This window comes from Sphaeroforma arctica, assembly GCF_001186125.1.
Source record: "Sphaeroforma arctica JP610 unplaced genomic scaffold supercont1.224, whole genome shotgun sequence".
In the NCBI taxonomy this organism is placed as follows: Eukaryota; class Ichthyosporea; order Ichthyophonida; genus Sphaeroforma; species Sphaeroforma arctica.
In genome coordinates, this window is record NW_014040334.1 from 19,258 (window position 1) to 32,617 (window position 13,360).

General features: G+C 41.8%; 2 protein-coding genes across 2 annotated transcripts in view; one reads left to right on the forward strand and one right to left on the reverse strand.

Moving 5' to 3' along the window:
- SARC_04142 (hypothetical protein) overlaps nucleotides 1-581 on the reverse strand; it is a gene marked incomplete at both ends in the record, with an annotated part of 5,960 nt that extends 5,379 nt beyond the window's left edge. Inside the window, one exon of the mRNA XM_014302034.1 lies at nucleotides 554-581. Within this exon, the coding sequence (XP_014157509.1) occupies nucleotides 554-581 (28 nt within the window). The remainder of the gene's footprint in view (nucleotides 1-553) is intronic.
- Nucleotides 582-1,515: 934 nt separating this feature from the next.
- Nucleotides 1,516-7,522, forward strand: SARC_04143 (succinyl-CoA ligase [GDP-forming] subunit beta, mitochondrial). Its single transcript, XM_014302035.1, has 9 exons — nucleotides 1,516-1,833; nucleotides 2,296-2,403; nucleotides 4,022-4,195; nucleotides 4,718-4,840; nucleotides 5,035-5,232; nucleotides 5,528-5,600; nucleotides 6,162-6,292; nucleotides 6,723-6,843; nucleotides 7,229-7,522. Exons 1-9 carry the CDS (start codon nucleotides 1,597-1,599, stop codon nucleotides 7,333-7,335), a joined length of 1,272 nt encoding a protein of 423 aa, XP_014157510.1. The 5' UTR covers nucleotides 1,516-1,596; the 3' UTR covers nucleotides 7,336-7,522.
- The last annotated feature ends 5,838 nt before the right edge of the window (nucleotides 7,523-13,360 follow it).

Below are 13,360 nucleotides of genomic sequence, written 5' to 3' on the forward strand. Positions count from 1 at the left end.
ATATATATGATTGTGTGTGTGTGTGTGCGTGTGTGTATGTGCGTGTGTGTGTGTATGTGTGTGTGTGTGTGTGTATGTGTGTTTGTGTGTGTATGTGTGTCTGGGTATACGCATGTATTCGGGTGTACGTGTGCTTGTGTATATGTGTGGATATGAGTGAATACTTGATATGAAATTTTACTTACACGCATATAAATATGTAAATCAGCGTATTGGTACATATCTATGCACCACTGAAAATATATTTAGCTGTATGCAAATGCGTGCTTATAGCTCCACAGACATCAAATAATAGATTGTTGATTCTCTTGGAAGCCATGAAAACCATGGGTCTCAATCTGAACTTGGATGCAACTATTTGCAGGTATAAAACGCTGTGCGAATGCCATCAAAAGGGTTCAATTGACCATACATCTTGGGTTTCTGCGGATTGGCACTTTAACGAAAATCAGGATTGTTGCACAGTATCGATAATATTGAATGGCAAACACTTCACTAAGCTCGGCAAACTACAAAGGCTATGAAACCAAAGAAAATTGGCACTCTAACGTACCGTTCTCCTCGTCTCTACAATACGACATGGTGATGTAATGATTGACTACTGGGTATGATATATGAGTTATCTAGACAGAAACCACTCCGTTCTATACCTAAAACTTTAAGCCTACGAGGAAAAATAAATACACACAATAGAGGAGGTATTTTATGAGGAGGCTTCGAGAAGTCGAAATCAGAAATGTGATTTTGGTTCACACAACACACATCAAATCAAATCGGCGGAATCCGGAAATCGACTGGTCATCATTAAATAAATGTGGAAACCAGGTGGGACATATTTTTATGGCAGTTCGGTACGTATTTGGCCACTTTCAACGCTCAATAGAAATATATTTATATACTTTTGTACACAATATACTGTGATCTCATTCGGGGCCATTTTGTATGCTATCATTTTTATTGATGCAGACCAGAAATGAGATGTCATTTTGAACAGGGCCGCACAAATTAGGCCCAACTTTTGGCTATTCAGAGATCGTTAAAATTGAAAAAGTGATATTTGGGATCTGCTAGAGAATTGGACAATATATTGGTATGTAAATATCTCTCGGCCAAACATGCGATGGATTCTTAATTCAGGCCAATGCATAATTAGATGATGATGTATCCAAAATGGAGCTGCAAATAAGATTACAATTCGTTACCGAATCCAGATTGTAGTTAAATTTGAAGTCGCTTCTTATGTTTGATTCGAGGCTCGGCTGTGCTTCCTACCTTAATGGGCAACGTCTGACTCGGATCATCGAATATATACACACCAAGTGACCAAGAGTTGACCCAAATGGCGCATCCCCCGGGGCCTGGGCCCGCAATGGCCCATTCACCAGTGAGCACTGGGCTGTGGGCCAGTGGCCCAGTCCTCTTTCTCCAGACCCAGGGCCCAAGTCAGCGTTTGAGTCACTCTATAATAAGTTTCTGGATTTGGATTTTGACCAGCCAGAGCAGAGGATATATAATTGAACACCACTATTTTGTATATAATAATACAACACAGCAAGTGAGTACGAGTAGAAGACTAATCTAATATAGTTATAGACCATGTTTGCTCTGCCCTCTGCCTCCCGGGCCATCGCTGGTCGTATGGCTGTTTCAGCGCGTGTCCCCGCTTTGGGAACTATGCATGTGCGTAACCTGAACTTGCACGAATACCAGTCACAGAACCTGATGAAGGACTGGGGTGTATCAGTGCCTAAGTCTGTTGTTGTCGAGAACGTCGACGATGTGCTGAACGCCTGCAAGCAGATTGGAACTCCTAAGATGGTTATAAAGACTCAGGTAAGCGGTTTGTGTCATGTGTTTCATCGAAGCAACAGTGGTGGTAATTGGTGTTGTGTGCAAAGTGCTCATCAAGACCCCTGTACAGGTTAGCCAGCACCCGTTTAGTCTTTATGTCTATATTAAAACGAATATTTCCTCTTGTACGGCGATTCTTATTGTACTCTCGTGCGCGTGTTAGGGCATTCAGTTTCTCTAGAAACAGACCTGGCTCCAACACGTTGTTTATCATTTTGTAATTTATCTCCTCTCCATACTTTTGATTGAAAAAAATGCAATTCCCATTCCTCAAGGCAGCGCTCGTGTTTAAGTTTAAGTGTGCCAAACGTGTATTTCTGTGTTCATTTACTGAAACAAGCATAGGCAAATAGTGGCCTGTATCGTGTCATCCTGTGAACTCATTCACTCTCATTCTTGTTAGCATCTAAAAAAATTCGACTATTGCGGGCAACTTGGTTATAGGTACATGCCGGAGGACGTGGAAAGGGAACACTCAGCAGTGGACTGCAGGGCGGTGTGCACGTCATCGACAGTGCTGACAGAGCACAAGAACTGGCCAAGCAAATGTTGGTATGTGATTGTGTGGAAGATTACAAGACTTGACAACCGAGAGGCTTGAGTGACAATCAATGTGTATATTGATGCGAGAAACAAGCAGTAGCGTAAGTTGGTGTTTTTTTATGTAACGGTATAGGAATATGGATTTAGATATTATCTTTGTACATGTGATTGGGCATGTCAATGTCTCCGTGTGTGATATTTTGGGAGGCACATCGGTATTGCAATCGTCACCTCGAATGCGTCTCTCTATACTTACATTGATAATTCGCTGGCAATAGCGCTGGCATGCGAAAAGGGGTGAACATATTGTACTTCCGGTGCGTGGTTTATAAACGTCAAGTTATCCACGTATAAGCACGTAGTCATGCATGCAATGCGTGTTTTATAGTGGGGCTATTTTTGCTATATTGGTGCAGTCCGTCGTTAATCAACCACAACTTACGTGTGTAAGAGCACGTAGCTACACATATTATTGTAGAGAACCATTTTCGTACGTTAAAATTCAATTTTTTAAATTTGGCACTCGCATCATATGTATGTATGTGTGGGGGCCGTAATGTAAATATGCGGCACAGCAATAAAATATCAACGCCTGTATCTTGTTTCTTATATAAGCCGTCTTATGCATATATGCTCAAGCTTGAGTTTACAAAATATGCACATTCACGTTGATACTTACATCTGCACGACAAACAAATAAATTATGTATCATTGTGAATTCAATTCCGTATGTAAAGCGACAATAAGATACATCAACAATTAAGGATCGATTATGTAGGATTGAGGTGTGGTCGAATAAGCTATTAAGCGTACATGATGACGCTGCCTACACGTATGTTACTACATATCTATATCCATCGATGATCATACTAGAGGAACTATCCGATATCAACGGGGATGCCAGACCTTTCGAATACAGTGCCCCACTGCAAAGCACTGTAGGCGCATACGATCGAGGTTACATATGTAAATAGTCATAGCACCTTGTCCAGTTGTCACAGTGCGTTCAACACGGCGCGCGACACTTATCTCGTACGTTTAATTCGTCCGCTTATGAATGTCTGTTATTCCTGTCTCAATCAATTGGCATGCACGTGCACATCACCCTTTGCCAGCTTTAGTTTGTTGGGGTTGTGCTTCCTGATGTATGCACACAAAACAACACTATATGTGATATCTATACGCACAAACAATGCTAATTGTGACGTTTATACACAAACAACGCTAAATGCGAAAAACAACCTCTGTGAATACTCTTGTTATAAATCTGTGTGCTCATCCTATTCGGATGTTGCCGTAGCTGCGGTGTTCGGTCATTCTGCATATCTAGAATCAGTAATGCAGACACGCACCTTGGGTACGTGTTAAGTCTTCGGAGTTGGTGTCCGATGTTATGAATTCTACCGCTTCCCGATCGAATTTTGCTTATCTGAGTTGGTGGTAACGAAATGTCAGGAATGCCGTGCGTTAATAGTTCCTCTTAAGAAATACACATACCCGATCCATGTGTTCTGTGTTTGGCTCATGAGTAAATTCTCGGGTCCCAGCGCTATATGATCCACTCACCCTCTTATGCGCCTCCTACGTTGTATCATACTGATCATATCTCGTACTCCGATTCTTCCAGGGCTATAAATTGAAGACCAAGCAGACACAAGGTGACGGTGTTATGGTAAACAAGCTCATGATCGCTGAGGGTGTTGATGTGGTAGCCGAGTGCTACTTCGCCATCCTTCTAGATCGTGCCACCAACGGACCAGTCATGGTTGCCAGTGCCGAGGGAGGCATGGACATCGAGGAGGTGTGTATTGCAGTGTGTGTGTGTTCGAGCGCTGTCGTGGTGGTTCTGCGGACGATGTTTGTTGGGTTAGTACGTAAGCATAGTACTATAAATCCGATGCAGGTAAGAATCCAGCCATCTGGATCTACAACTGGCGTCTCAATGGCCCGTTTGCTGATGTGTTATTGTGACCATACAGCACTATCTATGTGGAGACACTTTGTGCGGTCGAGGATTGTGCCTTAGTTGTTCGAATGTACCAGCACTGCAGACCTATATTGATATAGGCTATGTGTGGGAAGGAACTGGCTATTGAAGGATATAAGCTCGTAACACACCTGAGCACCTGTACAGATCCGAGCCTCATAGTCCAGTTAAGCGAGACTTTTGGATCGCCAGCCTGCATGCACGCACTATACACAGCGCCTGTACACCATCTCACTCGCTCGCTTACCACCTGAATGGCACCTGTTGCATCGTCTGTAGCCTTTGATTTAATTTAAACTCACCTCTACACGCTGCATTTCACGCTCGTGTGGTCAGGTTGCACACTCGCGCCCCGATGCTATCTTCAAGGAGTTCATCGACATCAACCATGGCCCCACTGATGCGCAATTGGAGAACTTGGCGAAAGGTCTTAACTTCGAGGGCGATTCCAAGACTCAGGTCTGTGAGTGTGCACGTGTGAAACTATTTGGGTCTGCGTGCGAATCATCTCCAGTATATGCGAAGTGTGTTGCCATATTTGCGAAAGTATACCGTTTGTAGTTTCGTTCTTGTTTTTGTTTTTTCCAGACTGTCTGTCCCACATCCTAACTTTTCTGTTACAATTATGTTATCATTTGGTGTCACATACACAGTCCAAGGAAGTCATGAACAACTTGTACAAGATGTTCATCGGTGTCGACTCCACCCAAGTAGAGATCAACCCCATGTGCAAGCTGTCTGACGGCCGTGTGATGTGTGTCGATGCAAAGATTGGCTTTGACGACAATGCTGAGTTCCGACAGGCTGATATTTTCGCACAGAGAGACACCGCTGAGGAAGATCCCCGTGAAGTAAGTAGCATATGCTTGGTTACTGTGCTGGAGCTTATATTGCAAGCATACCTGTATGTCTATGTAGATGTCTGCGATACAAGCTTTAACACTGTGTCACATCCAGTGGGGGGTGGCATGTAATTTTAGTATGTATTTTGTTGTATCCCGCTTCCGTGTCTTTTTTTTTGACGGCCAGGATAGCCGTGTGCTGGTGTTATGATTCTTCTTGCTGATGTGTGCTACATTCCTATGCACTCCACGAGGAAGACGTGAATATTTATTACGTTTTATACAACCTTCTATCAATTTTCAGGTTGAGGCCAGTAAGTATGACTTGAACTTCGTCGGAATGGACGGAAACATCGGATGCATGGTCAACGGCGCAGGTGTGTTTCACTATATATTTTGATTCTTTGCAAATGCTCCACTTACTCGTGTCTACTGGTTATATTGATGGGTTTATGTATAGTAGCTCCTAGGTGGTACCACGAGCCTTGCATCCCAGCGATCTAAGAATTTGAATTGTGAACTGCTCGCGTGAGCCCTTTACACTCTACTTTTTATCGTCTTTGTTCAGACTGGTAGAGGTGCACTACAAGCTAATTAGTATTATCTGAGTCATGTGAGGATGCAATCTATGGTGCATCTGCCCGATACTTGTCCATCTATAATACATTCATTTTTAAAGATAGTGTGATCTGTTTGTATTTTTGCAACTTTTTCATATGTTTCAAATTGTTCGTCTGCTTTGTGCCTAGACATCACGGGCCTTGCCTTGAAGATGGCATGGCCGAAATGCACCAACGATTGGTACCGATGAGCTCTTCACGTGCAATCAAGACATTGTCTATGGGCGTAGTCGTATTATGATCATGGTATTAGATTTTTTACTAAACATTTGAATACTATACAGTAGTTTGGACACTTACCTGTTTTTATTTTCTCAGGACTTGCTATGGCCACTATGGATATCATCCAGTTACACGGAGGAAAGCCCGCCAATTTCTTGGACTTGGGAGGTGGTGTCACTGAATCCTCTGTTGGACAGGCCTTCAAGATTTTGACTGCTGACCCTAAGGTATAGTCCTGACTAAACCATACGAGCACTACGGACCATTTTTTTGTGATTATGTGGTGGAAACGGCAATATGATACTATACATACTATTGTTTTTTATGTCCAGTGTACGCTGATTGTGGACCGGGGGGAGGGAGGGGGTTGATAGATCTTCTGTTTTTGCTTTTGAAGTCCAATCAACGTTATCACTAATGTACACAGCTTTGTCTATTTGTCGGGTAAAATATTTTACTTTGCGGTACCTTTACACCCAACCGTCAATACTTCCAATTAGTTATAGCGATACAGTATCTATAGCCCTGCTTGGAATTTTATATATATTCATATATTTTGTCTGCGTGAATTATCCAGCCTTGGACACCTTTGGTTCTTTCCCAATTCTGTGGTAACCTCTGAGTTGAACCCCATTGCTTTGCAACTTTGACAACCAGGTCAAGGGCATTCTTGTCAACATCTTCGGTGGAATTGTCGATTGTGGCTTAGTCGCCCGTGGTATCATCGCGGCTGCGAATAACCTGGGCATCAACATCCCCATTACCATCCGACTGAAGGGTATTATTATTTTTCAGTGTATCCAAGCCAATAAATTTGAGGCTCGACACTTTAGCATATAGAATAGAAATGAGCTGTGATTAGATTGGTGTTTACATATTAACAGCTTGCCTTTATGTCGAGCTGGAAGTATACAATTCCGATGTCTCTAATATAGTCTGTTTTGTTCGGGTGTGTAAGAATATGCTATTGTCCGCGCGTGGCCTATATATTTGCTTTCCTATTCTACGACTTTCCCTTGTATCTCTTTTCTACCTTATCCTGAACTCCTCCCTTCACACCTGACTGGCTTCAGTTCAGTTACTTTTTTTATCTCGGGGGAGCTATGCGCATTACTATTGAATGTGTCTGATATTTCCTGTCTGTCATACCCTACTATAATTAGGTACCAACGAGGAAGAGGCTCAAAAATTGATTTCCAACTGTGGACTCAAGCTAACCATGCTAGAGGATCTCGATGAAGCCGCCATCAATGCTGTCAAGTCTGCATAATTAGACGTGAAATGTAGCAGTGTTCTTGTGTCATTAAATGCCAAACACTTGTATAATAAATAGTAGACGGCATATTTAGCCACATTTTCTAATTATAGCAGCGCTGCGGATGATCTATAGTCGAAGGATGCTTCGTAAGTTGTACACATAAATATAAATATACATACGGTTGTATAATAGAAACAGACAACATATGTTCTTGGCTGGTGAGAGTATTTGTTCAACGACATCTTTGTATGTTTGTTTGAAATGTGAGATTTTTTTTGTTTCTTTAAAATTGTCAGCAAAGAAAAATGCATATTTATCGATATTTATAAAGTACCTGATTGCATGAGTATATATCGAAGATTCGTGTAGGGACGCAGCGAAATTCAAACCGTACCGTAATCCAACAATCTCAAAAATTCAGGTTTCAAAAATTGGTATAGGGATAATACTAAGCATTTCAATTTGGCAAATTGTTGTCTTTAATAGAAAAGATAGCCTTCCATTAATGGCGGTGCTAACACCAACACCGTCGACAAGGTTATCGATTGTGGTATTTAATATGGAATTGAGTGCTCTCCAATTTTAAACTGACCATTATATTTCTGTCACCGTTCGATTTAACTGCAAACGATAGCAGATTGTTTCCATTTGTTTGCACGAACACGGCAATCGAAATTTACCTAGGCATCTCATCACTTGTTCGCTTTGAGTTAGCTGCGAGTTGTTATTTAATAGTTGCTACTTATTAGTATGTAGTCACCATCCATAGTCATGTTATACCATTATGTGCTACCGTTGATCACCTGACGGGACACTGGAACGACACGTTGTGGATGGTGGATAAGGTTCATCTGATAAATGTGCGCAGCAGCGATGTAGCCACCCCCCGCAGCATTGCCAAATGTTTTTTATCATCAATTGTTCTAGGGTTGTGTTCCCGGGCCGCATTTAGTTTTAGACGAAGCATGTACTACATTTTGTCGATCACCTATGTGTTGCGACATGGGCGCTTGACGTACGGAGAAGAAACTCAAACAATAGCATTTGGTGGGCATCTTTTCTAAGTCGCTGACGTGGGAAGCACCGCCCAGTCTGGGGAAAGGACACACTTTCACAGTTGACAATATCTACGGTCAATCAAATACTTGACATGTTGACTACGATACTTGTGTCAAATGTGTTGTGTTCTCGGAAACGTTTCCAGAGGGTACAAAAATAGATTGAGGACATGTGCATGTACATACAGCAAAGACAGCTGCTTAATCGTAGACAACTCAATACATCATTAGCAAGTCAGAAAAGAACAGCATCGAGCGATACTTTGGGCGATAAGACCTCAATGCTATATGTGAACCAGCAGCCTTCTCCGTTGCAGCGTCGGCATCTAAGGCTATAGCCCTATCCAGTTTTCTACTCTTGCTTTCGTCCTCGGTCAGACTATTGTACCACTTTTCATACGATCGCGTTAGAGCCGTATCGACCCCTGTGTGCGATACTTTGCAGACGGGGGCATGATCCTTTACAAGCTATATCTTGAGCTGATGCTGTGATCCGGCAAACTTCTTAGGGTGCATAAAATTAGCTATAGAGCTTGTTGTTGACCCCTTGTTGAGTCTTCGTCTGGAAAATAATTCAATGTAGCCAGTTCCTCATTCATTTCCAGTTCTAAGATACATTCAGCTGTATGTGGCTCTTCTTTAAGTTGGGATGCAGATTCTAGATTACGAAGGCTCGACACATTGGAACTTCCATCATCAACAACTGTAAAATCAGAAGCGCTCAGTACTGCCGCTTGAAGTAGAGTATCAGTTTCGTCTGTAGCCGAGAAATGCATAGATACAATAGATAATTATCAAAGACAAAAAGAGGTGTTCAGGGAGGCAGATAGCATTTAATCGTTGTTGGCATAAGCGGTATTTCTCTTTAGCTCGCTTCTTTGACGTCATTGTTGCCGATTTATTCGGACTTCTTGCTGCAGTGACCTTGGTGGGCTTCTGGAAAGAGGTGCATTCGATACAGCACGCGATGCTGTTGGCACACCTAGTGCTGGTAGAATAGTCCCACGTTACGGCCTGATGGCAGGTGGCCGAAGTATAGGGTCACGCTCCTCATCGGGATTATAGTTGAATCCAACAGCAACACCAATGTTTGACTCATTGCTTTGATCAGAGTCAACGTCCTGAGTAATATTACCACCATTTGTTTTCAAATGAATACAAAATCTCTGGTGTTTGATGCGAGGCTGTCGATCCATGTTTTGGTCATATTTCCTGTAGTTCTGACCGATTGGCTGTACGCATATGAAGGATCTTAATAGATGTAGGCCTCTTCATTTAATTCCAAACCCTTCCCGCAGTTGGTGCAAACTGTGGACGCTGGCGCGGGCTCTGAGTGGGTTGTTACATGACGCTTTGTAAGACTGTTACAATTTCTATTGGTTCAATAGGTGCAAGAACTGTACGTATACAAGTTGCAGTCTCCCTGGTTTTATTTCCCTACGAGGAAGACATGTTGATCACATCTGATCAGAGTGTCTAGTCTCGACTAAAGAAAATATACTATAGGCAATAAAATAATACTGGTGATACAATAATATCAGCAGCGTGCGAATACAAACAGCCATACTGTCGAACACCGAAATATGTATGTCCACATCAGGAACAAACAGTGAATGCAAAACGATAACAGTCGCAGGAAAAACGGTCACATATGCACCTACTGCAACAAAACAGATCATACAGTTTGCAGCTTTTTAGGATCTGTGTGCGGCATTTCGTTTCGTTGTCCACTACTATAAATCGCCCCAAAATCAAAATCTAATTGTCAAATTCGACGTTAAATATCAATTTGGGCCTTATCTGGACGGATTTCGCGCAAAAAAAAATGGATAAAACATACATGGTTGAAAAATCCCCATGATGGAATGGCCCTAAAAAACTCATTGTATGTAAGCAGGCGAGTGTCGTCTGTCGTGAGACAGATACTTTAAATTAAAACCCACGTGTAGTTTCAAATAACGAGTGACTTTCATTGTGTTCGGAATTTCTCAACAGTAAGAGCCAGAGGAGTAAACTTAAATACGTACATATGACTTCAAACCCCGGCTTGCATTTTTTGAATGCGCACACTACTGCCGAGTCTTCAGCGATGATGGTAGCAGGAAATTTATGGATGTATCGTTGATGCAAATACCTGGGCTAAGAGCCTAGTACAAACTAGTGAGAATACTCACATTAGCATAACGATCAGAACTGCAAGGTTAAAGAAATACTGCTGGATATTTGGAGGAAACTTGTGACATAGGAAAACCGGATTGGCGTCATCGCGTCGGAGTCCTATGTGAATTAGTACATTTTCTGTTCGAAGTACGGCGATAGCTGAAATGAAAAAGAAATCAGTGTGGTTGTTGTACATACGTCGCGCATATGATAGATAACTTACAAAGGAGTCCGGTTGATGGCCTCTGTTGACCTCTAATCATTCGGTGTACAGTAGCTAAATGTCTTCCCCTTGGGGCAGATGTTCATAACCAGATGTTCCTAAGGCAGAGCGTATGCCGAGAACGGCCTCAAATGTGTTTCCAGAATGCAACAGAATGTATGGAAAATAGTTGAATTATATTGCTCGGAGCAGACTTGTGCCATAAGAGAAGCAAATCGCATCGCGTCGGAGTCTCACGTTTATTGGTCGAGGTATTGTAATAACTGAAATGAGAAAGTATGTATATATTAGATACGTCGCGATATAGTCCGATTAATAGCCTCTGACAACTAGCCAGTCGGTGTACAGTAGTCAGATGTGTTCCCTTTGGGAAGATGCCTATATAGCGCAGCTTCTGCGTAGAACGAATCCACATGATGGTGTTCAAAAATGCGTCATTGTTTCTATAAAAAATTGTGGTGTTCGGAATTCGTCAATCAGCACCAGAGAGTAAATTCGAATACATGAGGGATAGGTCATTTCTTTTTTCAAACGCCCAAGCCAGCCTCCCAGTGCGAACTACTGAGGATACTCCCAGCGGCATCGGTTCAGACCTGCGAGGTTAAAGTATGATTGCTGAATTATCGGGGCAAACTTGTGACTCAAGGAAAGCAGATTGGTTTCATCGCGTTGGGGTCTCACGTGAATTAATCCATGTTGCATTCAGTTCAAAAAACGGTATTAGCTGAAGTGAGAAATTTGTCGGAACTAGTGTCTTTATACATACGTCCGGTTGATGGTTTCTGATAGACCCCTAGCCAGTCTATGTATAGTAGCCAGATGACTTCCCCTCAGGACAAATGTTCATATAGCAAAGCCTCTGCAGAGAACAAGAACACTACTGTGGGGTGGTCAGCCAGACTATTTCGTCATTTTCACACTATCATTTATATCGAATATCAATTGACGCTACTGTAAGATAATAAAAATTGTTTCCATTATTCCTGGTTCCCCCAGTGGTGGCCAGCTAAAACTAGGTGTAAAAATTGCCGGAAATTGGCTCCAGAGGCCATCAGGGAGAATGACTCAGTTTTGATATATAATTTCCTTTATATATTATCGTATTTATATGTTGATATTTTTAGACAATGAAACTTTACTACGATTCATCGCACCTTGTAAATTTCTCATACTTTAGCAGCTTTATATGTTATTGTAAAAATAGATAGCTAGCTAATTCTTCAAAAAGCCAAAAACAGAATCCACAACCAAGGATTTCTAAATCATGAGTTGCTGGTCCAGGCCCTAAATATACTCCCGAAGTCATCAGAAATATGGCGGGAACACCAGTACCTACCTGGTTCTCTCATGAGATAAACATTCGAGAGAAAAACTGAGATTAGTAAAATACAAATAACAAATCAAACAGAGACGATTAATGCATTTGTGTCAAACCTGGACGTTTCCTAGTTGAAAGTAAGGTACTTGAGAAGAGATCTATTGTATCTCATGGTCATATCTTTCCAGCTACTCTCATACTCAAAATTTAACAATATTTTTATTACGAATGGTCAGGTTATTTTGATAGGTGCACGACAACTGTTGTTAGACATCAACAAGAGCACACACGTACTGAAGTCATTAGAGATGACTCACTCCCAAGAATTGATTGAATTTGCCAACCAACTACCGATCGTTGACTCAATTCCTCAATCCGACACCGGAGAGATGATTAAGTTTCTTAACTGAAACAATTTAATGACCTACATGAGTCACAGCTCGTGCTGAAGAGTATTATAAGATCGTGAGAACATTTAACAGAGAAGTTGTCATAATATAGTATCGAAAAGATTTCTCATACTGACCATAGGTGATTTTACTCTGCATAAAGCCAAAGAGGATGTCAGAAAAATATACATTTGTAATTTGCTTAAAATGTACCAACTACACTCAAACATTCACTCCAATCCTTATGCTTCTCTTGTGGCAACTTCTTTTGAATAAGGTTGTCATATTCTTGTATAGTTTTTAATACTCGTTTTTGAATAGTCAAAGCGTGAAAACAGAAATGTGTAGTATCGAAGACACAAGTAGTTTTCACTCACAAATGATACTGTTTACACACGAACACGGACCAGTCAATGGATTCCTCCTGGCACAATAAGACAAGACCAGCACACGACGTACTCGCGAGTTACTCAGCAACGCTCGACCACCAAAAGTAGCAACAGCGCGAACACTTGCAGTCTCAGATTGTAGCATCCTATCTGCAAGGTCCTTGATCTGCGCTTAGCGTTGGGCAAGCTCTGAGTGAAGTAAACGCGTTTGTTGTTGACCATGCAGTCATTTCTCATCGTTCTCTCCTAATCCATGTGATTTTTTTCCCTTCTATTTAGGTGCCTTGCGCCCTGGGGTAAAAGAAAAGAGAATAACCTCTACTGGCGGCTTTCCTAAGCTGAGCTCATCATGATTTGATCCGACTGATATGACACTCTGTTGTTCACGATCAGTTAGTGCTTCGCAAACCGTTCAAGGAGCAACAAGCACAAATAAAGCTTTTATAACGGCAACACGGCGGGATGTGTTGGAAAATCAAAATCAGAACTCAGCCCTGTAG